Raw genomic sequence first — 24893 nt, 5'->3', positions numbered from 1 at the left:
GACCTACTGGGTTGTAGAATACCTTCTGGGGGAGGGGGGGGGGGGGGGGGGGGGAGACAGCGCAGAGCCTGGTCCGGAAACCTACAACTGCCAGGGGGGTGGGAGTTACGTCTTGTTTCCTGGTTAATTTATACTGATGAAATCTCACCACAAATCTCACCAATCTCACAAGTGGATGACGTTTTCAGAAGGGGATTTTAATTAGTGTATTTTCCACAGTGGCCCGTTTACACAGTGTTGGTTTGAAATCTTAGAACGTTTACAGTTTTCTGCTGCTGCCCGAGTTGTGTTTCAAAAGATGTTCCTTCAGCTTCCCGCATCAAGCAACCTGATATGTCAAAACTAATATGAAGCTTGAGACTTTAAATTTTAAAGGTGTTCAACTGAGATTGTTCTAGATTCTATCCAACCTCAAAAAAAGCTCCATGACGAGAGCTTAAACACAACACAATCTTGGAGTTCAAAATGTTATGTTGAGCATGACTTATGTCAGTACCCTCAACCTGGCAAGTTGCAACCTGCGTAAGCTTCGAGTCTTGGAAGGAGGGGGCGGCTATCATGTGAATGCAGTACCTATTTTAAACGCTTGGGGTCAATGTTACATACAGCACCTTTAATCTAAAATCTTACTTGCGGGACTACAGTCTAGAGAGTTGCTGATTTGAGTTCTGCTGGTGCAGCTACTAACTTGGGCTTACTGAAAAACAACACAAAATCATTGTCACCGGCCGCCGACGCGATTGATTGATCGGTTGCTCCGTCAATGTCCAAATGATAGCTGGGAGCATTTGCCTTGCGGATATATTAGCAACATGTGGTATCGATGCAACGTCATCATAAGGGGTCGGACAGGCGTAGCCTGTAGTTTTTTGACTGTGTATGTCTGGACGCCTACCGCTCCATATCCGTTGTACCGCTTCGGACGCAGTTCATTCTCCCCTCACCAATAACAATTTTGTGTGTTATTACTCCATAACGATTCATCGTGCTTCGACCGTTTTATCAACGCATACAAGTATCGTTGTTGTGAGAAAAACACGTAACAAGATGGAGAATTGCAGCTTTCAGACTGAGCTGGTGTCCATCATGGAGATTTTAGCCAAGGCAGCAGTCGCTGAAATAAACAGACGTGTGGACGACAGTTGTGCAGTGATACGCCTGGAGATTACTCAGAGCCAGAATGATATATATGTCCTTAAAAAGAAGTGTGACGTTATGGAGGCAGAGCTCAAAAGGTCGAGGATTCGAGCAAAGAAAAAAGGTAACGTTACTGGCATTCAAAAGCTGTGTACAATCGCCTTGTTGTATGTGTGTGTGTGTGTGTGTGTGTGTGTGTTCTCCAAAGGTAAACACTTTCTTCGTGTGTTGTTCCCTTCAGGTTTTAGCACTTCCGTTCACGAAATATGTTCTCCATTGGCCAAAGACGTCTTAAATAAAGAGGCAGATACGGTGTCATGGGGCAGAGAGTCCACAATTGAGCAAATCCAAGCCCTGCAGGTAATCGATGCGTCTCATCTCTTGGGGGCGGGGTTAACAGTTACGAGGTGAAAAAAAAACAATCAATTTGAATCCACCTGAAATGAGCCATGAAGACAATAATGCCTCACCATACGTTTAGTTACAGGATTTGTAATGCTGCAATGCTTTAATTCAGTGTGTTTCAATAACTCATTACTTTTTGTTTTTGTTGTGTTCTCCCAGATCCTGTTAACCAGTGTTTGCTAAATAATGTTGGTGTCTCAATATTTTGTTTTGTTTTGCAGCGTGGAGATCTGGGGTCTGCGAACGAGATGGACGTCCTTCCGATCAAAGAAGAGGGCACAGAGGAAGACACGTGGAACAATGGGCACCAGGGGCAAAGTGAGGCAAAGGAGTTAAAATTGAATTGATGGACACTTAAAACATATTTCATGAATTAGATTTGTCGTGCTCATGATGGCTTCGTCAACGATTACACTCTATTGTGAAAAACATGTGTTTCTGTGTTTGTGCTCTCGAAGGTAAATACTTGGTTTGTTTTGTTGTTTTCTTCAGGCTTTGACACTTCTTCTGTTACCGAAATATGTTCGCCATTGGTTAAAGACATTTCGCACAAAGAGGTGGATATTGTATCTTGGGGCAGAGAGTCGACACTTGAGCAAATGCAGGCCCTGCAGGTACTAATCATTTTCATGATTATTGATGCATCTCGCTCCCATCTTTCTTATTTCATTAACTAAGTATTAATTATAAACACATTTCAATGTATTAATCCCTCATGTAATCATGCAGGATTAAGGCAGTTACGCCTAGCCATTCTAACAATGTAATAAATTAATACGCTGAAAGGCAGTCAGTGTGTGTTGAGTTTTGTTAACTTTTTGTCGTTCATGGCCCGATCCCATGTATACCCCTGTGGGCTAAATGTGAATCGTTTTTCAAAATGTTGTATTATCTTTGTAGCGTGGAGATCTGGAGTCTGGGAACGAGATGGACGTCCTACCGATCAAAGAAGAGGGCACAGAGGAAGACACGTGGAACAACAGCCACCAGGGGCAAAGTGAGTCAAAATGAGTTTGTTTTGTCCCTCCCTCCTTCCCTTTTATACAGTCCTTCAACATGTTGATGATGAGGATTTCTGAGGGTAGATACACAACAAATGTCTATACCATCCAGTGGTACTCTGGTGAATCAATCTGTCCGGTCAATTTGCCATTTTGACTGGAGCCTGTGTACGCTTCTTAACCACAACTCAGTTAACTGTGTAAAAAACGTTCTCTCCCTCATGTCCAGGCAGCAGGGCTGAGCCCCTAACCCCTGACGACTTCCCTGAGCACTATCACTCGGAGAGCCCACCACTCCTGAGCGATCCGCCGGAGGCCTTCCCTCGCTTACCGCTGCCGCAGCTGGTGCACGACCAGACTCATCCGGCCATGAAGCGGGAGGAGCCCGATAAGGCGCTGGCGTGCATGAACGACTCGGGAAGTGCCTTCCTCCCTGAGGACGAGGAGGCTGAAAGACAGCAGTGGGCGCCCGCCGACTGCAGCTCCGACGACGCCAGCTCGGGCGATCCGGGGTTCCTGTACGGGGCCACGCGACCGGAGTACGAGCAGAGTCCCTCGCTGTTCAAAAACGGCCTGCCGGCCATTCGCTACGTCAGTGTGGACCTAGGGTCGTCGTTGCATTCGGCGGGGAAACTGCATTTGGCGAACAGGCTGACGGCGGCGCGGGCCCGGAGGCGAGCCAGGAACCTAAGCTACAAGCGGCTGCAGCAGCAAGCGCATGCGCAAGGCGAGGCGCACCACAGCGGGTCCAGCCATCCGCCAGCACAGCAGCAGCAGCAGCAGCTGCAGCAGCATCAGCATCAGCAGCAACAGCAGCAGCAACAACAGCAGCAGCATCAATACATGGTGGCCACTGGGGACATGAGCGACGCCAGCCAGGGCACGTCGGCCGCAGGGAACCACCTGGGCTTCTGCAGCAACAGCCGGGGCAACGTGGCCCTGGCCAAGGCCCGGATGAGGGCCCTGTCGTGGAGGAGCGGCAGCGTCGGGGACAAGCGGTTCTGCTGCACGTACTGTGACAAGAGCTTTGTGCGCTTCTGCCAGCTGGAGGAGCACCTGCGGCGGCACACCGGGGAGAAGCCGTTCAGCTGCCTGCAGTGCGGCCGGAGCTTCACCAAGCAGTGCAACCTCATCCGGCACGCTGTGGTGCACAGCGGCGAGAAGCCCCACCAGTGCGCCGCATGCGGGAAGTGCTTCACGCAGCGCTCCAGCCTCAAGTCCCACCAGAAGACGGCCCACTGATCCCTCCCCGCCAGGAGGGCCGGCGTCGTGCGGACGGCGTAGACGGAGAAGAGACTTGGAGCTTCAAAGTGTCATCGAGCAAAAATATTACATTTGAAATGTTTTTCAGAAATTGTAAGTTGGGTTATTAAAGTGACAATGTTAGATTGACTGTATACATTTATAAAAGATTGATGTACAATTGTGTAGATATATCTGTAGTACATGCCGAAAGCTACAAATAGCCATAATCCAATACAATTAATATCCCTCTGTACCTGATGTATTGTATTTTGAAAGCTTTACTTCAGGCCAGATTAAAATCTTGTGTTTACGTAATTTGTAGTTCCTCCGGGGTGGGGGGGGGGTGCATTCCCTGTGTTGTGTAAACGACGTGTTGGTGTTGGCGTTGGCTGCTGGTTGTTTATTGAGTGAGAGCTGGCAACTGCAGCAATTGGGAGGGGCCACATTAAGTCAAAAGTGGTTGCGAATGCAATGTTTTGTAATTCTGTCAAATAGAGGCACAAGTCTTACACATTGTCACTTTAAAATGGAACAGTGACGTTTGACAATTTTCTATTTACTTGGATTTTGTTTATCCACAGAAACGGAGTGGGTAGTATATGTACTTGGATAAACTACTAAATAGGCTAATAATTTGAGTTTTTTTTTTTTTTTTTTAATAACAGTGGCTGTAATATTGTAGTTTGGTTTTCACTGGGTACCTGTTCCAGAGAGTCTGATTTCGAAAATGTTCTGTTCCAGATAGCATGACAACTCATCACCCTGCTCACACCTGCAGCAATGACTTCTATCATGCATATAAGTGGTTTTAAATATTGGCAACCAACACGTTTATCCTTATCTTTTTACAATATTTTAACTGCTGTAGGCAACGTTCGAGAGTTGTCAAGAGAGCAGCAGAGAGGAATATTTTGAAACCAAACAACCGAAAAAAGTATCCTCCCTCTCTGCTCCAAGCCTGTGTTTCTCCGCCATTGTGAAGTGGTGCATTTCATGCACCTGTGATTGACAGGCAAGATGTATTCCATGAATAATTAGCTGGGAACGGTCTTAAAAACTAAATAGGCTTATTTAGAGGCAGGGACATTCAACTGAAAACACCGCTCATTTCACTCATTCAAAGCTGACGGATGGCTATGCCAGTTCTAACAAATTGCACTGATATAACAGCTCTTTAATCAAACAGCACCTTTTTAACCTTTTAAACCTCACATTTTATATTAAATTCATTAATCTCCTTTCTTGTTTAGTAGGTTACATTTCAGAAGCCAAGAATGGTCACTGTGTTGCAGTGTCTATTGTATTCTATAGACATAATTATAAATAAATACAAACACATGGTATGCAGTAACACTGTTTACATGTTCAGAAAATGTAGCCTATAATATCTACAGTAGCAGGAGAAAATATTCCCCAATTCTCATTAATTCTCATTATTTCATGATTTGATATTCTATATCATATTAATTGCATCTACAATTATTCCTAGTCATACATAACCAGAAGGTCTTCTTTGGCTGCAGTACAGTAATATCTTAGTCAGAATCCATCTTCTTTCTAATTTCTGTGTGTGATTGGTGATGCCTTTAAAAGCCTGCCATGAACGCATGCTGAGATACAGAGTGGGTCTCATCTTAACCAATTTCTTCGAAGAGGTCCCTGCACTCAGTAAATTAAGTTTTCGGCTATATTTTTCCAGTATGAGACCGGTCTGTCTGTCCTGAGATAATACTATCAAATAGAGATCAATAAGTCTGGGAAGTAATGATTTCATTTAATTATCTACAGTTTGGTAAGCTACAGAAAAAAATCTATTTTGTGAGATGCTGCATGCAAAAAAGGTCTCAATTAGTCAGAAGCCAATCATGGGTTTAAATTAAATAAAAACTCAGGGAAAGTAGCAATGAAACAGTACATTACTTTGTCATCAAATCCTCTACAATGAAAACACTGGCACAGTCCTTACCCAATCATAAAGAGCAACTGCAATCACCAAATTATTTAAACAGGTGCTGCTCTTCCTATTTTTTGAATTTAGTGCTTGGTGCCCTTGTGTTCAATCAACTGTTTTGTAAAACGTGTACATTTTTTGTGATGACTTTGTATTATTATAAATGATTATACGGATGTAGTAATTTGAGTGTATGTGCTGCTGTGGTGGCGTATTAAAATCAGTTTGTGTATAACTATATTGTCTCTGTGGTTTCATTGAACCCGAACCAGTAATGTCGAGTTAATTTCACTGAAACCTTTTGTCCTACCGAAGACACCGTACGGGAAGTGTCACGTGATCATGAAATTCGCCTGAACGTATCTTATGTACGGAAGTCGGTCGTCGTGCAGGGTGGAACTGTTGACTATTTTATGGTAATATTGTTGACGTTATCATTGAAAGCACATTTGTCACTTTCTTGGTAGGTACGTTTTTCATCGGGCGGAAATGCTTGTCCAGGAAAACATGGCAAACGTTGTCGTATTTCAAAGCAGACTATCCTCAGTCATGGACATGCTAGCCAAGACTGCAATCGTAGAAATAAGTAAATTGTGGGATGATGCCTTTGCTTTTGTGCAAACTGAGATACGCCAACGAGAAGATGAAATCGAATCTCTAAAAAACAAGGTGTTGACGATGGAAAAGGAAAGGCTGGAACTCATTTCAAAGACGCCACCATCAGCTCACCCCTCGGCTCCATGTTTTTCACCACCACAGCCACCAGATCAGCCTGGGAAACCCGATGATAACGGTATGGACAATCAAGTTGGTCTTAATGTATCACTACTAATCTCCAACTTCTAATGCTTCTGAGTCCTAAATACATCTACCTTTTTATATTTTGTTATATTAGGTAAATATTTATTATATATATTATATATTTGTAGATACTTAAAATATATGTATATATGTTTTAAGTAGCCATAAATAAATGTATGAGATGACAACCACATATCTTTATAAAATGTACTATATTGTTGTCCTGCGTCTAATTCTAAGAAAATGCATTTCTTCTCTCTTCAGGGCCCATTGCTGTTTTGATTCAAACCAAACAATCACTGCCAATTGCCAGAGAGACGGCGGACACATTAGAAAACACCCCCACTCCCACACAAAGAGAGGAAAGACGGTTGGAGCTCCATGGGTCTTGGAGCTCAAATGAAGCTGACGATGAGTTGAGTGTTGTTGAATTAAAGGAAGAGGCCGTAGAGTCGCGTGTGGCTGAACTAAAGGAAGAGGCTGTGGAGGACGCTATCCAAATAGGGGATCTGGAACAGGACATGGAACACAATTCGGACTACAGTTCCAATCAAACTGCGACCGAGGCGGACCTTCAAGCAGCCCATGGCGCTATGGAAGACAAGGACAGTCAGCAATGGTCATCCGTTTCCATTGCAGACAGCGATGACACGGACGACTCAGATTGCATCTTCAGACCACAGCAATTTTCGGAAAGTCTGGATAAGGAAATGAAGTTCATTCAAAATGCACTGGACAGTCTTGACAATCAATCCGAGGCGGGATACATAGATCGTATGATTCAGGCACAGCCGGGACAGCCTATGGAGGTCCAGGTCATGGGACTAGTGCCCACGGATAAACATTGTCCAAGCGAACAGTACAACCTGATGCAAATCAGGGCTTTGAAGAACTGTCGTGTGAGGGAGAAGTGGTACATTTGCCCGTTCTGTGGCAAAAGCTTTGACCGCAGTAGCCACCTGGAGATGCACCAGCGTATCCATACGGGGGAGAAACCGTACACGTGTACCATATGCGGGAGGTGCTTTTCCCAGCGGAGCAACCTCCGCACTCACCAACGGACTCACAAAGAATACTTCCATCATTCGCTCAGTGCTGAATTGAATCCTCAACTCTGAGTGAGGGAGTAAGGGCTACACATCAAACGCCAAGGAGGGACAGCACCTTCTTTGGTGAGACATTACCTTCTTCCCAGGCGGGATGTCATGAGAGAATGACTGGAGGCGGGTTCTTAGGTGTTGATGGTGGCGAGAGAGAGGGACTTTATTCTCCTCTTGCTAACATTGTTAGTGTTTCACCTGGGTTGGCTTACGGATATACACAGCTCACACAGAAAGATCGGAATTTGCATTTCGGTAGTGAGGGGGACCAGAGCTGACCGGATGTTATCTAATAATAATCCGCCTTCGCCCCCTGGACTAGGTGAAACACTAGTTTTTGTGCTCTGATGGCTGAAATTATGTGACATGTCAGAGGTTTGTTTAGTGTTTTGGTTTAATTTGTTTTGTTCTATGGCATATGATTTAAAGTTTACCGAATTGGGGTTAAAAATGTGACTGGTACCAGACCCACTTGAAAAAATAAATAATTGTATTCAGGGTCTGGTGTCGGTTGGTTGAGTTTTGCTTGGCATGAATAATATTATATAATACATAAATTAACTGAATCTTTGTCACCATAGTGGGCAACATTGAACAACTCTGACGCCAGTATGAAAAAGTTTGGATTCTGCCTTTTGATATTTTTTAGGTATATGGATTGTGCTATTGAAGCAGTTTTTAAAACCCTTCCAGAAATATCGGCTTTAAAGTTTCTGAGCTCAACATGACTAGCAGAATCGTTTTCTGCTGCGTATTTGGTTAAGGTGGAGGCACCCTTAACCAGTCTCAAAAAAACACAGAAACCCATGACGTGGTTTGAATGTGGTGGCTAATGACCATTATTACGGAAATTCTACAATCAGTGTTCTGCTTGGATTGGTTGATTACATTGTTACATTACTAATGGTCCAACTCAACATCCAGAAATCACCAAATGTCTAATATTTTCTATTACGAAGAGAATGTCAACAATGGTTTTTCACATTTTATTGTCCTCGGAGGACTAAATGATATGCTCACGTTCTTTATCTGCCATTTAACTAAAAAATAAACATTTACAATATTTTTTGTCCTTGCTATACTTTGAGTAAACATTTCAATGCCATCAGTGACATTACTTTCAATTGCTTACCACAATATTTACAGAAGTGTATCTCAGGAGTCTGCTTTTGACTTAGTTTCCTACGGTAGTGCATCGGTAGAAACCAAACCGGAATAGTAAACCGCTCCACGTCTTGTCTGATCTCGGAAGCATAGACTGTACATGGCCAAAGAGTTCAGTTGGCAATAATCAGAATGATCCATTAGTTTAACATCTTCATTAGAGTGATCCTGTTTTCTGGGCATTAATAGAGTGCACACAGCAATAGTGGGGTTAATACAGAATAACGATGAGACCCACTACAGGGCCCGGGTGGATCAGTTCACAGACTGGTGTAGGTCCAGCTGTCTTCTCTTAAACGTAAAGAAAACAAAGGAAATAATAGACTATAGAACTGGGAGCCAGCCCCACCAGGGTATGGTTATAAATGGAGAAGACATTGGGATTGTAACTGAATACAAATACTTAGGGACAATAATAGATGATAAGTTGCAATGGACCAGTAATACCGACACCATCTATAAAAAGGGGCTGCAAAGGCTGCATTTTACGCAAGCTGAGACAATTTGTGGATAGAGATATGATGTTACTCTTCAATCACTCTTTCATGGAGAGCATTTTACTTTTCTGTTCTGTTGCGTGGTATTTCTCCTTGTCAGTAACCAATAAAAGCAAACTAAGCAAGATAGTTAACATGGCCAGTAAGGTTGCGGGACAAAAACTAGACAGTATGGCCATGACCTGTGAAAGGAGGGCGTTGAAGAAAGGTCTAGCATTTAGTGAAGACATGTCACATCCTCTACACCAGGCATATGAGGTGTTGCCATCAGGGAGGATGCTTAGGCTACCCTATTTCCAAACAAATCGAGCTAGTAGGTCATTTATTCCAACTAGTATTACACTTATGAACAAGAAATTACCTGCAGGACAGCATTTTAAATAGCACTATGCACTTTCTTTCCAGCTGGACTGTCACAGTACACACAACTGCACTTTACCATCCTACTCATAATGTATAGTGGGGTTTGTGTCCTCTGTCCTGATGTTGAGTGTGGGGGGATGTGGTAGGGTGGGGGTGGTTGGCTGAGGGAAACTGTTGTTTATCCTGTCTTGTCTAAATGTCTTGTCTTTTTTTGTATAAATGTATCAGACATACTGTATGGCGCAGAACAATTTTCCGCAAGGACAAATAAATCTCTATCTATCTCTACACATAGGACTCTTACGTGCACACATAGTGCACTCTTACTTAATCCTCTTCATCTTTGATAGGACATGAGGCCTCAGCTCCATGTCCTATTGAGTGGGTTTTTGAGCCACGAGCTGGACATGAAATATCAGGTTCACCCCCTTGCATATCGATTTGTGAGCTTAGATTTATGGGGCCCATCTGATCCCAACTGTACATGGGCCTATCAAACCCGTTGGAACTTATGGTGGAAAAAGGGCTATAAAAATACATTTGACTCCCGCTCTCAGCAGCTGACTGTATAGAAACTCCCATTACTACAAAGAAGACTCATCCAGATCAACGTTTGAGAGAGGACAAAAACAGGTAGTTTGTGGACGTTTGGCACTTGTCCATGTTCTCTTTACATGAACCAAATTTAAGTCTCTTTGTTAACTTGTGCACAGCTGTGACCAACACCACATTAAATACTTACCAAAATAATTTGTTTAAATTTATGAGTGTACAGGGGGGGGGGGGGGGGTGGAATATATGCTACAGTTGCTGTTGGATTTCAAACCTCGTAGTTCAGCTTCATCAGACAATCAAAACGGTTCATGACTAAACGCTGAAAGAAGAAGAAGTGACCAACCATGACCATGCCTGATGCTTGCCCACAATTGGCTATTGCTTGTTCGTAATGCCCATTCTGGGCAATTCTGGGCAAGGGTTTCACGTTTTCATACACTAATAATTGCCACTGGTTTTCCAGTCTTGGGGAACAAAAGTAATCGTTCAGTTTCTCAGGCCACCAGCTGGCCTTGACCCACAAGGCCTTGAGGGCTGCTGTGCGTGAGGGCGGGCGGTCGCCCATCGTCGTCGTGGCGACGAGAGAAGCTGTGCCTCTAGATGACCTGGCCCCTGGGGTGCAGCAGGATGGCGTTGGAGTGGGGCTTGGGTCGCAGCACACCGTTGCTGTAGTAGAAGTGGTTGGTGAGCGCCTCGGAGATCTGGAAGCTGCTGCTGCTATCCCCCTCGTCCCCCTGCTCCTCCTCCTCCTCCTCCTCCTCCTCGGGCGTCGACTGGTGGGGCTCCCAGTCCGGCTCTGTGGGCGTGCCGGCCTCCCCCGCGGGGCTGCCGGGCTCCTGCTCTCTGGGGCCCAGGCTGTCGTCCGGCTGGGGCTTCATGGGGACCAGTGAGGAGGGCAGGCCAGAGTCCTGTCCAGAAGGACCATTATAAGTTAAGATGGTTTTTTATGGCCTCCAAAATGGCCTCCAAATATATACATATTACATTTAGGGGCGGGGCTATATTAGTGTTCAGGCTTGACTCCACTGGCTACATCGCAGAATTTGCCATTCTCATGACCAAAAACTGCCAGTGGATAACAATGAATGCATGCAATAGCAATCCTCACCAATAGAGGGCAATGTGAGTCAATCTTTAAATCTCATCCTATGTTTTTAACTTTGCGCATTCAATAATTGGACCAGGATCAATCTCTTGCACTATGTAACCCACTACATCACTTTTTATCTAAAACAAGTGGGTTATCCTATAATAAAAATCTCCTTCACCTCTGAAGAGCATAGGCCTACCTCAGAAAAAGCATTGTTTTGAGTGGAACCATGAACTTATAAACCCTGCATTTGTTGTTACTTGTCAACCATCCAATAAATAAAGACATTGCAGCAGCAGCACTTGCCAGTAACCATTGCTTTTGTTTGATACATGATGTATACACAATGTTTAACATACTCCCACTACTGGAGTTTGTGAGAGAGAGCCCATTCTGCTGACCACAATTAAAAAGGACATCCCTGGGTCTTCTAATGGGCTAAACACGGCAGGCTAGTCAGACGATGTTTGATTGAAAGAGGAGAACATCATTGTGTTTGGCCATTTCAATGGGAAAGGTTGGCAACACAAATAAAGACACAACCACCAGCCTGGTTAAATCCAGATCATTCATTGATCGTCCCCTTTGTTTTTCTATTTCCGTAACAATGAACTCTGAATGAAAGCGGAACATAACCGGCAACATCTGCCCTGCTGAACGCACCTCTTGACGTGCATCCTAGTGGTATTAAAAAGCTGCCGTACCAACCCTGCCCCATTCTTCTACTGCCAGGGGTTTCGCCCACCCAAACCACCACACAACCAGAAGGGATCTCCCCACAACCCGGGCCTCTCCATTGGCGGGTGACAAATACCAATGACATGTTGCTGTTCTTCAGGTACGACTCCACCCTCCTCCGACGCTCCTCCTTCTCTCCGTCCGCCTCCGTCCTTCTGATGCCCTCTCTGCTGTCGGGCCACAGCACGGGACGTCCCAGCTCGTCCACCTCCACGTCGGTCGGCGGGCCCCACTTCCCGCCCAGGGTGGACTGGCTGCCCTTGTAGATCGGACGATCCTGCTGGTGAGAATGAGGCGCGTTAGTGGGTCGGAAAATAGCGTCCTACCGCAACGCCGGTGTAGTGATTCTCACTTGTGACTCGTATAGTGCAGTGATTCTCACATGCAAGTCGTATAGTGCAGTGAGTCTCATGTGTGACTCAAATAGTGCAGTGAATGTCATGTGGGACTTGTATAGTGCAGTGACTCAACATTCCACAAGAAGGTACTCAAGTATCATCCTTGATGCGGAAGCGTAAAGATGAGTTGACAAACAAGTTTTGGATGCCCTATGGTTACCTCGTATAATTATCTTAGTCAAAATAGGAATAAACAGGTGTGTGAAAACCGTCGGATGAAAACACATCGGAGCAGTGGAACTCACCAGAGACATTTGGCTGCTCTTGATTCGGCTGTCGACTCGAAGTAGAGCGTAGTCGTCGGGCTGGAAGCAACGGAGAAAAACCAAAGATTAGGTGGGTCTACAGAATAATACAAATTAAACCATTCAAACAAAATACATGTATTTTGAAAGAAATCACATGACCCAGCGTTGCGTGTCGAAGGAGCGTATGTTGTGGCATTGCGGTGTGTAGTTTGTTTGGAGTGGGGACAGGGCTCTAATCATTGGCCTCTATGGAAGACTAGCGGCTCCATGGCGGGGTGGGGGTAGGGGGTAGGGGGTAGGGGGAGGCTCCATGGTGGCTGGAGCCGTCGATAAGGGTGGGTCTCAAGACAGGCGTCCCTCTGGAGGCCTGCTACTGGCATTCTCCTTCACTTCAGAGGGGAACCAATGAAACACCAACAAACAAGCAAACAAACAAACAAACCCAAACCAACATGGCAAACCAGCCCCATCTGCACCTCCGCTCCCGGGCCCGTACTCACGCTGTTCAGTCGCCGGCCCGAAGTCGTTCTGGAGAGGGTGTTCATTTCCTCGCTGGTAGATGGAAAAAAAAAAAAAGAAACGAAAAAGAGACAAGCACAGCACATTTTAAAAGCAATTACCAACTTTTAAACGGTGCCTAGTGATTTTGTCCAGAGTAGAGACAAACAGACTGGAGGTTTTTAATGTTCATTGTTCAAACCCCCCCCCCCCCCCCCACACCCGTCTCACAGAGTAAATGCAAGCGCTTAAAGGCTCCACATGGGCCGGGCCAAAGCACACAGAACTCACGTCCTCTCGCTGAGCTCCATAGCCAGCTTCTTGTTCTTGCGGCGGTGGTGGTGGTTGACCAGCAGGATGACAAGCACCATGACCAGCACCAGGCCGCCGGCCGCCGCCCCGATGATGATCAGCATCAGGTTGTGTTTGCTCTCCTCCCCGCTCTGCCTCGATTCCCCTGGAGGCAGGTGCGAGAAGATCACAATGTTTAGTTTAGCACGTTGGTTTTTGCTCTGCTTTTGTGTGTGAGTGTGGGACGCCTGATTGTGATACGCACACACTGCTCGCACTGCAATTGTTTTTTATGGTTTGTATATTTTCACAAGTGGGCAGCATAACCCTAATATCACCCTTGATTAATAACTTGACATAATTTTATGTTGAGACAAACCTGTTTTTTTCAACTGGATTGTATTTAATTCATTCACACAATTTATACTCAACAAGGATGTTATACTGGATCATTTGACCTGGCACTGGGCTGTTGTTCCAAAGAAGCCAACAGTAAAATGTGTTATTTTACTTATTTTTAACTGTAAACCAATGCACATACCTGCTATATCCAGAGTGATTTCTGCTGTGGCTGCTCCCACATTGTTCTTGGTCACACATTCATAGGTGCCACTGTCGTTCATTCTGATGGGCCGCCCAAAAACTAGTTTTCCACCAATTACCGTCACACCGTCTGGCAGAGCCCCGCCCTTCCTGTAGAGGTGTAAGAATTGAGTATGCAACATGTACAAGTTGCTATGCAGAGCTTACAAAACACTAGCCTATAAGCTTATAAAACATTAGTGTTTGGCGACAATGGAAAACCCTGTCGTCATCTCTAATGATTCATCAGGCATTAAGGAGACAGTAAGGTGTAGGTTAATTATAGAATCGGAAGCAAAACAACACAATATGGACACAAAAAAACGGTGTCTGGATGATCTGCCTCATTTTCAGAGCAGTTCCCCACCGCTCCGATCCGGTTGTCACAGAGCACAACCGCCAATTTTTGTGCACCTGTACACAAGTCCTGCCTGCTTACCGACTGACCCATTGATCTGAACTGAGTAAATTGTAGGTGTTGGGCATGCTGGGGATGGGGGGCGTGTGGGGAGGGCTGGGGGCGAGCACAGTCCAGGGAATAGGTGGCCTACATTACTTCATTCGGCCCATCAGAAGTCTTAACATGCTGCACAATGGTGGACGCGAAGATCCAGTTTCTAATGAACTCCACTGAGAGGAGTCCTGTTGCTGTGGTTTCAGCTACCCTTCCTCCCCCCACCCCCCTTCTTACAAATGCCCTTGACTAAGAGACCCCGGTTTTCTAGCCGGACCGCTTCTTAGCTACTCCGAACAATGTAAAAGGGAGTGAAGAGGCCTACATGACGCATCTGTGCGTATGTAATGTTGGCATTCCCATGACATGGATAAGTTTTAAGTTGCTGCAGGCCAAATTGGGGATTAACAAGATGTTTAAAAAAAAAAATCAAAGGCCTGCACTTTTAGTCTCGACAAACCTCGCAACTTAGCAGCCAACGAACATGAAGGCGTAGAAATGTGCCCTGCAAAATTATAGAATACAACAAACAGCAAAAATGAGGGCTATGAGACCGTTTCAGAGGCGTAATGTGTGGAGCTGGATCCAAGTTTATCTTGTATTCGGTCACGAAATGTAATGGCGGGTGCTGTATATGTCTCATTAAAAGCACAGAACCGGTGTTTTAGCAGCGCGTTAGTGTGATATTTAGAGTCGGCCACTGTGATTAAGTGCTTAGTGTGTGTCTAGCGCTCTTCCTCGTGTCTCCCCGTCCCCCCACACACCCCTCTCCCTCCCTCCCTCCCCATCTCCCTCTCGTGTGAACTAGCCCGGCGTGGAGTTGAGCAACATGACACCGTGGCTTTCATTCCGCATTCAATCGAGCCAAGAAAAAAAAAAAAAGGATGTCCCTCTTTTTCTTTCTGGTTAGGGGGGGTTGAAGCACCACCTTTTGTTTTGCCAGCCCCAGTGTATTAGTGTACTAGCTCGGCGTTAGCATGGGATTACCCGTGTTTTGCGACGCATTCCATCGGCGTGTAAAAATACACAACCACACAAAGCCCTCTGCAGAAAAAGGAAAGGCGGTATTGGGAGGGGGGGGGGGGGGGGGCGTGGCCGTATTAAGTCTTTAAATGGCTTTGGAACGTGATGATGAGTGCAGGGAGACGGGCTGTATTAAAAAGGGGGTGGCCTGTCTTCGTGAGAAGTGCATTGGCTGATGAGGATGATGATGATGATGATGATGATGATGATGGGAAGGAGGAGGATGGCGCTGCACCGTACCGTGTCCAGGTGACGGTCCCAGGCTCAGGGTTCCCACCACTGCTGCAGGTCAGCTCAGCGTTCTGCGCCCCGTCGACCCACTCCTTCAGACCGCTGGAGATGGCCGTGTCCGGGGGATCTGGGGGGGGGCAACACACACACACACGTTATTTGTGTTTTCACTTAACATTTCTTGATATGTATCAAGAAAGCACAGGATTGATGAGATCATCGTGACCCATTAAGTTTGACCCATCCCCCCCCCCCCCCATCACCACCACCCAGGGGCCACCACCCAGGGGCCACCACCCAGGGGCGGCAAAGGAGGACAGAGGTCGGGAAGGAGCACCAGGCCTGGCCTGACCCACCACCCACTACATAACATAACACTATATCAAACACAACTTGGCTGTTTGATTCACTGTTTTCTTGCACTGTTTAAGCACTCCCTCGTGTAAAGCCTCCCTTGGCTTGTATAGTATTCTTCTTGTATTGTTTCGCTGCATAAATATTTGTTTGCATTTTGTACTTTTGCACATTTATACTTGTTTAACTCTTATTCTATTTGTGTTTCCATGGTGTTTGCTGCTGCTGGAAGTGCAATTTCCTGAGGGAACCTTCCCGAGGGATTAATAAAGTTCCTATCTATCCATCCATCCATCCATCTACTCACATTGCACCACCAGGCGGTTGGAGTGCCTGAGGGGCTGCTTGAGGGCCGGGTGGGACACCAGGCAGTCCAGCCGCTTGCCGTTCATGCTGCGCAGCGGGTGCAGCGAGAAGTAGCTGGAGACCGAGCCGCCCTCCGAGGTGGTGCGGCCCTGGGGCTTTCCCGGCAGCTCTGTGTCCCAGGAGAGGCTGGGGGCGGGGCGGCCCACGGCGCGGCACGACGCCGCCACGCGGTACGACTCGCCCTCCACCAGCACCTCGGGCTCCAGGGAGGAGATGGGCAGGACTGTGTGTGAGAGGGGCTGAGGGTTAGGCTGGGTTGAGGAGTCTCTACATCGCTCTCAGCTCTCTTTTCTCGACTGTGTGTTCAGTCTTAACAGGGAAGGGGGGGGGGGGGGAAGAGATGGGCTCAGGGTTCGTCTAGGTGGAGGAGACTGTGTTCCTTCAGTCTTAACGGGGGGAGGGCCTGTTTGAACAGGTAGACTTCGCTGTCACCTCCGATGATGACTGATGGGGAAAATATGAAGGGTTAAAAAAAAAAAAAAACAGCCGCTAGAACTTTAGCTTTTAACAACCGTTTTCACTTCAGGGAACCGGGCAGGGGGAGGGGGGGGGGGTTAAAGGGCGATTAACGTTACAACATGTGAAGGACGGCCCACAGAGACGGATTCAGTGGGACAGAAATACAGCTGCTTGACATCCTGATGGTGTCATAACAGAAGCCCCAGGCCAAGGGGAGAGACATTGGACTCCTCCTGAGGCCCGGGGCCTGTGGCGGGGGGGGCTGGGAGCTCTCTCTGCAGATCTGCTGCAAAACATCATCTGTGCACCAGGCTCTTGGGAGAGCCGCTCCACAGCCTATCGTCATTGGGGTGGGAAGGGTGGGCATTAAGAGTGGAACCATCCAACAGTAGCAAAGGAGTTGTCAACAGAAGCGTATCCACCCTTTCTTTGTTGGCAGGCAGCAATAATACAGAGCGAGAGAGAGAGGGGGATAGAGAGTGAGAGAGGTGATTGATATTTTTACAGCTCACGTATATGGCAATCCCGCTGTGATTAGGAGGCGGTTTGCCCGGAGAACAGAGAGGCCTTGTTGGAGACGGGCTCTTACTCCAGACGGTGAGTGCGATGCGTCGCTCAAAGTTCCCCGACGGGAAGGTGCTGATGTGGCAGGTGTAGCTTCCCTCGTCCGACTCCTCCGTGTGGGGGATGAGGAGCGCAGAGTTTTCTGTGGGAACGCCGTTCTCGAACTTCACCCGCCCCGAGTAGCGGCCAAACTCTTGACGTTTGTAGAAAAGGAAAAAATAATTTTTTAGGGTCAACATGGCACAGAGGTTGAAACGGGCACACTGCTCGTGTGACATGTTGCACAACTCATGTACGTGTCGAGGAGCACAGTGCATCCAAGCCAAAAGGAAGTAATCTGGCAAAATTGTGGTACAGCAACTATGGAGTCGGCGTGAGTGATGCGTGCACACACACACACACAGTGAATCAATTAATTACTCTTTGTTCTCTGCTATAGCCTCAGAAATCAGATTTACTGCATATCTCCGTAATGAAACAGGAAACAAGGCGTTATTCCGCCCCTTTCAGTGAGTGCTGTCCGACCCCGGGCTCTGTGCCGTCGCTCCCCAGAAGTTATGCTTTAAGAAAGTAGGACCGCTGGATCCCAGATTAGGTTCCCAACAAATCAAATGATTTGAATGGGCTGATTGACTCATGGTTGTGTGGGTGTTATTGCTTATTGACACTCACATTTTTATTTTAAGTATTTATTTTTTAAGTTATGATTTATAGTGACGGTAGAGAACAGTTGGCATAGTGCCAAGTTTACATTAAAGCAACATACTTCAATTTAAATAAATAACCTTTGCAAAGACAGCATGAACTTTGGGAAAGTTCAGCACTGGATTTAGGTTACACTGTGGTGCAAAGAGTCCATTGTTCATTGTCTCTCCCTACATCTGAAATATGCAGCGAAGCAATGAATTGCTATGTATCATGCAGAGGACCGAGACAAACTAAACACAACCCGAAAGTTTTGTGTGACCAATCAAGCTAGCTTAGTGGCAAGAGGAAGCACTCTGTGTCCTCCAAAGCTGCCTTGGTCACAATCTTTTTTTCAACGAAAATGCCTCTGAAAAGTGATATGATACATTTAGAATATTAGACATGGATTCCGTTCTGTGTTCTCAAAGGCGTATGTTTTTCGAAGCCTTGGGATTCAATTTGAAATAGGTCATATTACGCCGTCAACGAAAAGGCTGCCTAGAGTACCACTTTCATTTCTGATTCTCTGATTCCAGCTTCTTGAATGTGAATGGTTTCTGTTTTCCTTGGCCCTCATGACAGTAAACTGAATGTCTTTGGGTTGTGAACCGAAGAACACTTGAGGATGTCATCTTGGAATTTGGGGGAAACACGTTTTTTCAACAGGGAAACAACAGTATTTTGACCCCATTTTCAGGCATTTTATAGACCAACCAAGTGATTAATCAAGTAAAAATAAACGATCTACAGATTATATACGATAAACGATACGATAAAATAGAATAGTCAGTTGCGACCCTATTCAATTGCAGCCTACAAGCGACACTTAAAGGGGACATATTATACCACCAGGTGTGAGTGCGATTAGCTGTTACAAGCCTTTTTGAAAATGTGGCGCTTCTGACATCACAGGTGGGCGTGTACACCTAGAGTGTGTGCTGGATAGATCCGTCTACCAGCCTACCCAGTGGACTGTAGCAACCGTTGCTCATCTATCCGTCATACATCTTGGTGGACACGCCCACCTGTGATGTCAGAAGCGGCACATTTTCAAAACGACTTGTAACGGCTAATCACACTCACACCTGGTGGTATAATATGTCCCCTTTAGTAATCGGTCACCCTGAGAGGAACCCAGGCTTCCTGGCTGCAGCAGCAGCAGCCCTACCTGTGTGTCCCTCTGAGAAGTGGGCGGTGATGATCTGCTCCTTGGTGCCGTCGCTCAGCTCCTTGTACCAGGTGACCTGCACCACCTTCTCGCCCGGCTCCACCACGTAGCGGCAGGGCAGGCGGGTCTTGTCCTCCGCCAGCGAGAGCAGGGCAAAGACCGGCTCGGGGGGCTCAACAAAGCCTGACTCCGAGACCACCAGGACCACTAGGGGAGGGAGACAGAGAGAAAGACCACCGCTTCAGTATACACACACACACACCACAGCCGTGTTGGTATTCTGAGATGTGACAGTATTCCTTGGTTAACGTGATTACAGAGGCACACCGGTTGCAAAGCCTGCAGTTATGAAATGTGTGTGCGTGTAGAACACAGTTTCCACCACGTACTTTAGCTAGTGGACGGTTTCCCAGAATCATCTTCTCTTTGTTTTATCTTCACCATTGACCACTTCGAAGCCAACTGGCCTATTCAGATATAACATGTTGTCACTGTTACTACTTTAAGCCTACTAGTTTTGAATATCTTCCAGCTGGAAGATAACTGTGCTTATGTGTGTCATCACTCCAAAAGCCTGAATACCAAGTTTTTGCACAAATTAAAGTATTGGTCCCCATTTTTATAATACTCTTTAACAGAAGGCTATAGGCTACTTTATATAGTGTATACTGCAATAGATAATGCTGTACACATTTGCTAATGTGACATAAGGAAAGCCTGGGGCATTATATTATATTAGCATGTTGGAGCACAGTTTCAAGCTATAATTATGGATGAAGTTGAAGTTAATTTGAAGAAAGCGTGAGAACAAAATAACTGCTAGATAAAACGAATGCAAGGTTGAGGGTGTGAAAAGTTAACCACTGCAAACATCAAAGAACAAACATGTGCGCTTTGAATTCTTGGGAAGAACAAGTTACTGATTCACGGCCTGATTAATGATTAGAACTTTTCAGAAGACTGCAACAGAGATATACAATGCGTCACTGACTCAAATCAGACACAGATAGACAAGGCCACCACATATCCAGCTCGATTCAATGCAGGAAGTGCAACTGGGGAATTCTAAACACAGTAATGGACAACGAACTACATCTTCTTTGTTCAACACGTTGCTGTGGTGGGCCATAAAAGAAGAGGCAGAGGAACAGAGTTAAACTAACAACAGTACACTGTAGGCAAACAGAAAAGCGTTGGTTCGAATGAATGTCACAAAGCTGCTCCACTTGCTTTTCTCGTTTGTGTGTGTGTGACAGTTTGCGTAACTATCTCCCGCCTCTTTGCATATTAAAACAGAACATTTTTACATAACTGTGTCTTTACGTTCAGGCTACTCATAATAACCACCCAAGCATCAATAACAGCGAATCGTCTCCCAATTGCTTTATTAACCCCATCTATTAAAACACACACACACCAACCCCCCAAAATGAAAGATGTTTACTAAAGAGAGAAAGGAGGAATGCCACCTGGCTGCATTCATACATGGTGCGTGTTCCTGCAACACCTTCCTGTCCCCCCTGTGTGAACCACGTAGCACGATCAATACTAGTAGTTACTGCTAGTTAAATGATACTGATAACTGATACTGATTATTCAATGGTCTAGGGGTCTAAAACCTGTTTTCTCACCAAACGCACCTTTAAGCATAGTTAAAAAATTGTTTTAATAATAATAGTGATAATACAACGAAAAACAAATAGGATACTTTGTTGAGTTTAAATAATGTAAGAATGATCCGAAGGCAGAAACCTGCTTGGTTCAGATACCTGTGTGTTTTGGAATTATGATTTCAATCTTACCAATAGCTGACAGCAGGGTCAGTCTGGCGCCCCACAGAGGAATCCCCATCTTCAGAGGTGAATCGAAATACGGCGTGACTTAATAATAATAGAAAGTCGGGTCACGTTAGCACAGCGTCAGTGGAGGCATTTTTATTTTTTAGAAACAAATAATTTTGACGTTTCCAAATCCAGCAGGAATCCTCATCGGACGGACTGCATCCCATCAACCTCGAGGTAGGAACATCGTTGCCTTCGATCCAAACTCCAAAGTGCTGGTGGAACTCCTTCAACACCTTCGTTTTAGTGACAGTATCCGTCCCCAGGTAGACTATGTCTATGCTCCGCTATAGCTATGCTCAACATAGGAAAAGCCAAATTAAAGAACTATTCACATGGTGAACAACGTGTAGACTTCTACATTAGTGTACAGGTAAGATAACTAGGACTTTTCGTGTAGTATTGATAGACGAAGCGTTCCAGTGGCTGCTTCGATTCCGTACACCTGTCTGACTTCCTAGCTCCGCCCCTTGTCCTGTGGCCGCGCCTCCTATCGGAGAGCCACGCCCCTAACACCCTGACCCACTAGTTGTAGCATACCATACAACTGGATAGCACCATAAATGAATACACATAACGCAAACATAAACACAAATGACACGCATTCAACGCACAGGGTATCTAGGTAAAAGGAAATATAATGTAAGTAAGTTGGTCTACATTTTAGTTTTAGTAGTAGTAGTTAGGCGACACGAGGTTACTTTGGTGTAGTTAGGTGTAGTCTAGTGTTGAGATCTGCGTGACTGTGTGAATCGTTTTCTAATACAGGTTCCATAACCAGTTATGTTATGTAAATATGAAAACACTGCGCCTCTCAACACGCTCTGTGTACATTCGTGGGACGAGGTCTTCCACACAGGCTGTGCGTTGTATTTTGGTGCGTGATTGCCTCCTAGTGCTGTTGTTGGTCAACTCAAATATACCTTTCCAAAACCGAGGCCTACATGTTATCCATTACCGGGGAATAGTTAAATGTGCGTGGGCCTATTATGCCACCTAATCTTGAAGCAGTGGATAAGAGTAAAATAATATGTAGCCTACCACACCTCTATCAAGATATGCAGGGAGAGTTGGCTAATGTCTTGTTAGATTTCTAACTATGTTTAAGTTGCGGTCTGGGCCTTTGGTACGGTTTATTTTAAGATTGAAGAACATGCAGCCATTTACAGGAACTGAAGCAATGCAGTATGTGGTCTTGGGTTTATTTGTCTAAATGAAACGCAATAAAATATATACTTTAAACGTTCAAAGGTAGAAAGACATGTAACATAATATAAAATGTATATACAAATATTTATTTTTAGCAGGGATCAAAAGTTCTTATATATTATGTTGAAGATGAATTGATTACAGATTTCTTTACTGTAATCTAAATAATCTAAAATGTCTTCCAAAAAGCATGTTAGCATTATACTATATATATATATATATATGTGCCCTTATTACAAACTACAAAGAAAAAATAAACATACTAACTCTATTGCATTCAACCCCACAGGCTGACAAGCTACAAGCAACAGCTGGGGGGTAACGGGGGTTACTGTGCAGCCACTTCTCTTCAGACGACAGCAGCCGTGATCACACAACACATGATTTCTTCTGGGATCACATCTGAGCTTTCTTCTCCACCCTGATGGTCTCGTAGGTGTCCGAAATATGAGGGGTCAGGCCCTGCCAGAGACAAAGAGGAAGTGTTAATACAGCCAAGCGTTGTGTTGCTCTAAGTGACACGAAATTAGCATTGGGTATGCTGTGTTGCATTGTGATAGGCCGAGCTATGCAAGTAGAAATATGGTAATATTAGGAAAATATATTTGTGCACAGCAATACTCACTGAATATATCCCTGCATCAGTCTTCTGTAAAATAGAAAGATATATATGGGCATACAATTCCGAACATATATAGCTCACAAAATGTGGGGTGCATGCGTGTGCTTACCATTTTTCAAATTAATTTTTAAAAATGTAAGCGTTCATGCCATGTAACTTTAAATGTCAAACATGAATAAGAAGTCAACCTTTTACTGTTTGACTTTCCCTTGTTACACACATTAAGACATTCAGGCTCATCGCGATTTTGGATTCTCCACTTTCCAAATTTTATACCATTTGTATAGAAAATAAACATAAAAATAAACAGAAAGTCTATGATATAGTCTATGATCGTACATTCCGTATTTGACAATGCATTATGTAAGTGTATCAGACCAAACGCTGCACAAGTAAAACTGCTGTAAACAGGGACAGTGTATATAGTATTAGTAGTATTAGAGTACATTATGGCTGGAATTTACATTGTTCATGGCTGGATATACAGCACCAACTGAACCACCACTCAGTCATGCAAACGGACCACAACTTTATTAGGAAATAAAAATATATTTCCCATAAAATACAGAACAAAAAACACTTACCTCAGGATGAGCTGCAGGCGGATTATTTGCAGGAAAGAGCTACAAAAAAAGTAAACATACTTTTTTGTATATCTATTTTTGTACATATTTTTAAAGTATCAGATATTATATTAAATATATAAAATGTGTTTTTTAATGAAAGATTAATTATATTTTGGTTTAGTTTCTCTTACCTTGAGTCTAATGTAGAGGACCGTCAGAACGATGCTGTAAGAGATCAGAATAGCGTCCAGGATGTAGCACACCTTCATGTCATCCAGGGCGTCTGACAAGGCACAGCACAAAAGATGTTGGCCACCCAGATCACAATCGCCATTGTCCGATAAGTCTCCATTTTACCATGTGCTTCTTTACTACCTCATTCGCCCTTCCACACACCACCCCACTACCCCCACACACAGTAGGACAATTATGAAGCTATAACTGCAGCTACGACTCAAGCCACTAGAGGCTGCTAAATGAGAAAACGTACATATTGCAGGTTTAAGATGTACACTATACACCTGCAGTAGAAGTATATGGAGAGAGCAATAAGGGTGCCACCATGTCTGGTGTTGTATTAAGAATAAGTTTCATCCGGTATAATTCCATATGTGCCATGGTTGGTCGGCCTAGCCCATAGGCTACCAATGCTTCCGTTGCCCCATGATATTACAACAGTAGTTAACAGTGATTAACTAATTATAACTATTATAACAGTACCTAACACAGGAATTATAGCTAGAACTATGCTATATTTAACTATTAACTAACTATAGTAAAGTTATATCTATAATAACTTTTATCTGAAACACTGACCAGTTTATTTGAGGCGTATGTATATTATGCAGTCAAGGGTATATCTTCAACACAGAAAGAAGAAATAAAGTGATCCTCACCCACACAGCTGAGGTTGAACATCAGAAGGACGGCGAGGAGAGACACTCGCATCATGGTCGTCATCCTTGGGTGGGTTTTGTCGGCGGAGAAGATCAAATTGGTTTGAGTTGTAAGGTATCTCTTGGTCTGATGTCGACGACGACAGTCCTCTGAACTGAGCACTGACAGTGGCTTCAACCAGGAAGCACAGTGGCTCTCTGTCCGTTCAGAGACTAACGAAAAAGAGAAAAAACCACAGGCAGCATCACCTCCCACACTCCATACACACACAGCCAGGCAGCTTCCTCTTAATTCACCAACCGGGTTCCTACTTCTTTTGTTCTTTACCAAAAAATGGATAAAGAGGTCATTCATACCATGGGAATATTTATAGCTGGTATATATATTA

General features: G+C 44.9%; 4 protein-coding genes across 5 annotated transcripts; 2 read left to right on the top strand and 2 right to left on the bottom strand.

The window, feature by feature from the left end:
* The first annotated feature begins 920 nt into the window (after positions 1-920).
* On the top strand, positions 921-4086 carry LOC311360836 (uncharacterized protein). Its single transcript, XM_084480931.1, has 6 exons — positions 921-1261; positions 1379-1497; positions 1764-1860; positions 2035-2156; positions 2443-2539; positions 2773-4086. Exons 1-6 carry the CDS (start codon positions 1048-1050, stop codon positions 3783-3785), a joined length of 1662 nt encoding a protein of 553 aa, XP_084337057.1. The 5' UTR covers positions 921-1047; the 3' UTR covers positions 3786-4086.
* A 2035-nt stretch (positions 4087-6121) lies between these two features.
* LOC311361002 (uncharacterized protein) lies at positions 6122-9646 on the top strand. Its single transcript, XM_084481170.1, has 2 exons — positions 6122-6532; positions 6805-9646. The coding sequence occupies exons 1-2, from the start codon at positions 6229-6231 to the stop codon at positions 7656-7658; spliced, it is 1158 nt and encodes a 385-aa protein (XP_084337296.1). The 5' UTR covers positions 6122-6228; the 3' UTR covers positions 7659-9646.
* Positions 9647-10428: 782 nt separating this feature from the next.
* Positions 10429-21625, bottom strand: nectin4b (nectin cell adhesion molecule 4b). 2 transcript variants are annotated; one of them, XM_084481168.1, is made up of 11 exons: positions 21173-21625; positions 19371-19577; positions 17541-17708; positions 16434-16715; positions 15782-15899; positions 14024-14175; positions 13483-13648; positions 13194-13245; positions 12691-12750; positions 12124-12327; positions 10429-11127 (listed from the first exon to the last, which is right to left on the bottom strand). In XM_084481168.1, exons 1-11 carry the CDS (start codon positions 21219-21221, stop codon positions 10816-10818), a joined length of 1770 nt encoding a protein of 589 aa, XP_084337294.1. In that variant the 5' UTR covers positions 21222-21625; the 3' UTR covers positions 10429-10815. The 2 variants fall into 2 exon arrangements, with proteins under 2 accessions (XP_084337294.1, XP_084337295.1); XM_084481169.1 differs by having other exon boundaries at positions 10430-11127; positions 12124-12324.
* Positions 21626-22394: 769 nt separating this feature from the next.
* On the bottom strand, positions 22395-24695 carry fcer1gl (Fc receptor, IgE, high affinity I, gamma polypeptide like). Its single transcript, XM_084480740.1, has 5 exons — positions 24505-24695; positions 23800-23891; positions 23627-23665; positions 23046-23069; positions 22395-22882 (listed from the first exon to the last, which is right to left on the bottom strand). Exons 1-5 carry the CDS (start codon positions 24566-24568, stop codon positions 22817-22819), a joined length of 285 nt encoding a protein of 94 aa, XP_084336866.1. The 5' UTR covers positions 24569-24695; the 3' UTR covers positions 22395-22816.
* Between the last annotated feature and the right edge of the window lie 198 nt (positions 24696-24893).

This window comes from Micromesistius poutassou (assembly GCF_964030765.1).
Source record: "Micromesistius poutassou genome assembly, chromosome: 16".
Taxonomy (NCBI): domain Eukaryota; kingdom Metazoa; phylum Chordata; class Actinopteri; order Gadiformes; family Gadidae; genus Micromesistius; species Micromesistius poutassou.
The sequence above is the reverse complement of the archived record's forward strand: the minus strand, read 5'-3'. Positions and strand labels throughout refer to the sequence as shown.

What these genes read in the sequence shown, in the direction of transcription:
- LOC311361002 (XM_084481170.1), top strand. Translation starts at nt 6,229, where the DNA reads ATGCTTGTCCAGGAAAACATGGCAAACGTTGTCGTATTTCAAAGCAGA. An exon ending in TGGGAAACCCGATGATAACG is followed by an intron (nt 6,533 to 6,804) that starts GTATGGACAATC and finishes TTCTCTCTTCAG; the next exon opens with GGCCCATTGCTGTTTTGATT.
- fcer1gl (XM_084480740.1), bottom strand. Translation starts at nt 24,568, where the DNA reads ATGACGACCATGATGCGAGTGTCTCTCCTCGCCGTCCTTCTGATGTTC. An exon ending in GTTCAACCTCAGCTGTGTGG is followed by an intron (nt 23,892 to 24,504) that starts GTGAGGATCACT and finishes GTGCCTTGTCAG; the next exon opens with ACGCCCTGGATGACATGAAG. An exon ending in TCCTCTACATTAGACTCAAG is followed by an intron (nt 23,666 to 23,799) that starts GTAAGAGAAACT and finishes CTTTTTTTGTAG; the next exon opens with CTCTTTCCTGCAAATAATCC.
- LOC311360836 (XM_084480931.1), top strand. Translation starts at nt 1,048, where the DNA reads ATGGAGAATTGCAGCTTTCAGACTGAGCTGGTGTCCATCATGGAGATT. An exon ending in CAATGGGCACCAGGGGCAAA is followed by an intron (nt 1,861 to 2,034) that starts GTGAGGCAAAGG and finishes TGTTTTCTTCAG; the next exon opens with GCTTTGACACTTCTTCTGTT. An exon ending in CAACAGCCACCAGGGGCAAA is followed by an intron (nt 2,540 to 2,772) that starts GTGAGTCAAAAT and finishes CCTCATGTCCAG; the next exon opens with GCAGCAGGGCTGAGCCCCTA.
- nectin4b (XM_084481168.1), bottom strand. Translation starts at nt 21,221, where the DNA reads ATGGGGATTCCTCTGTGGGGCGCCAGACTGACCCTGCTGTCAGCTATT. An exon ending in GACCCTGCTGTCAGCTATTG is followed by an intron (nt 19,578 to 21,172) that starts GTAAGATTGAAA and finishes TCCCTCCCCTAG; the next exon opens with TGGTCCTGGTGGTCTCGGAG. An exon ending in AATCACTCTGGATATAGCAG is followed by an intron (nt 13,649 to 14,023) that starts GTATGTGCATTG and finishes ACCTGCCTCCAG; the next exon opens with GGGAATCGAGGCAGAGCGGG.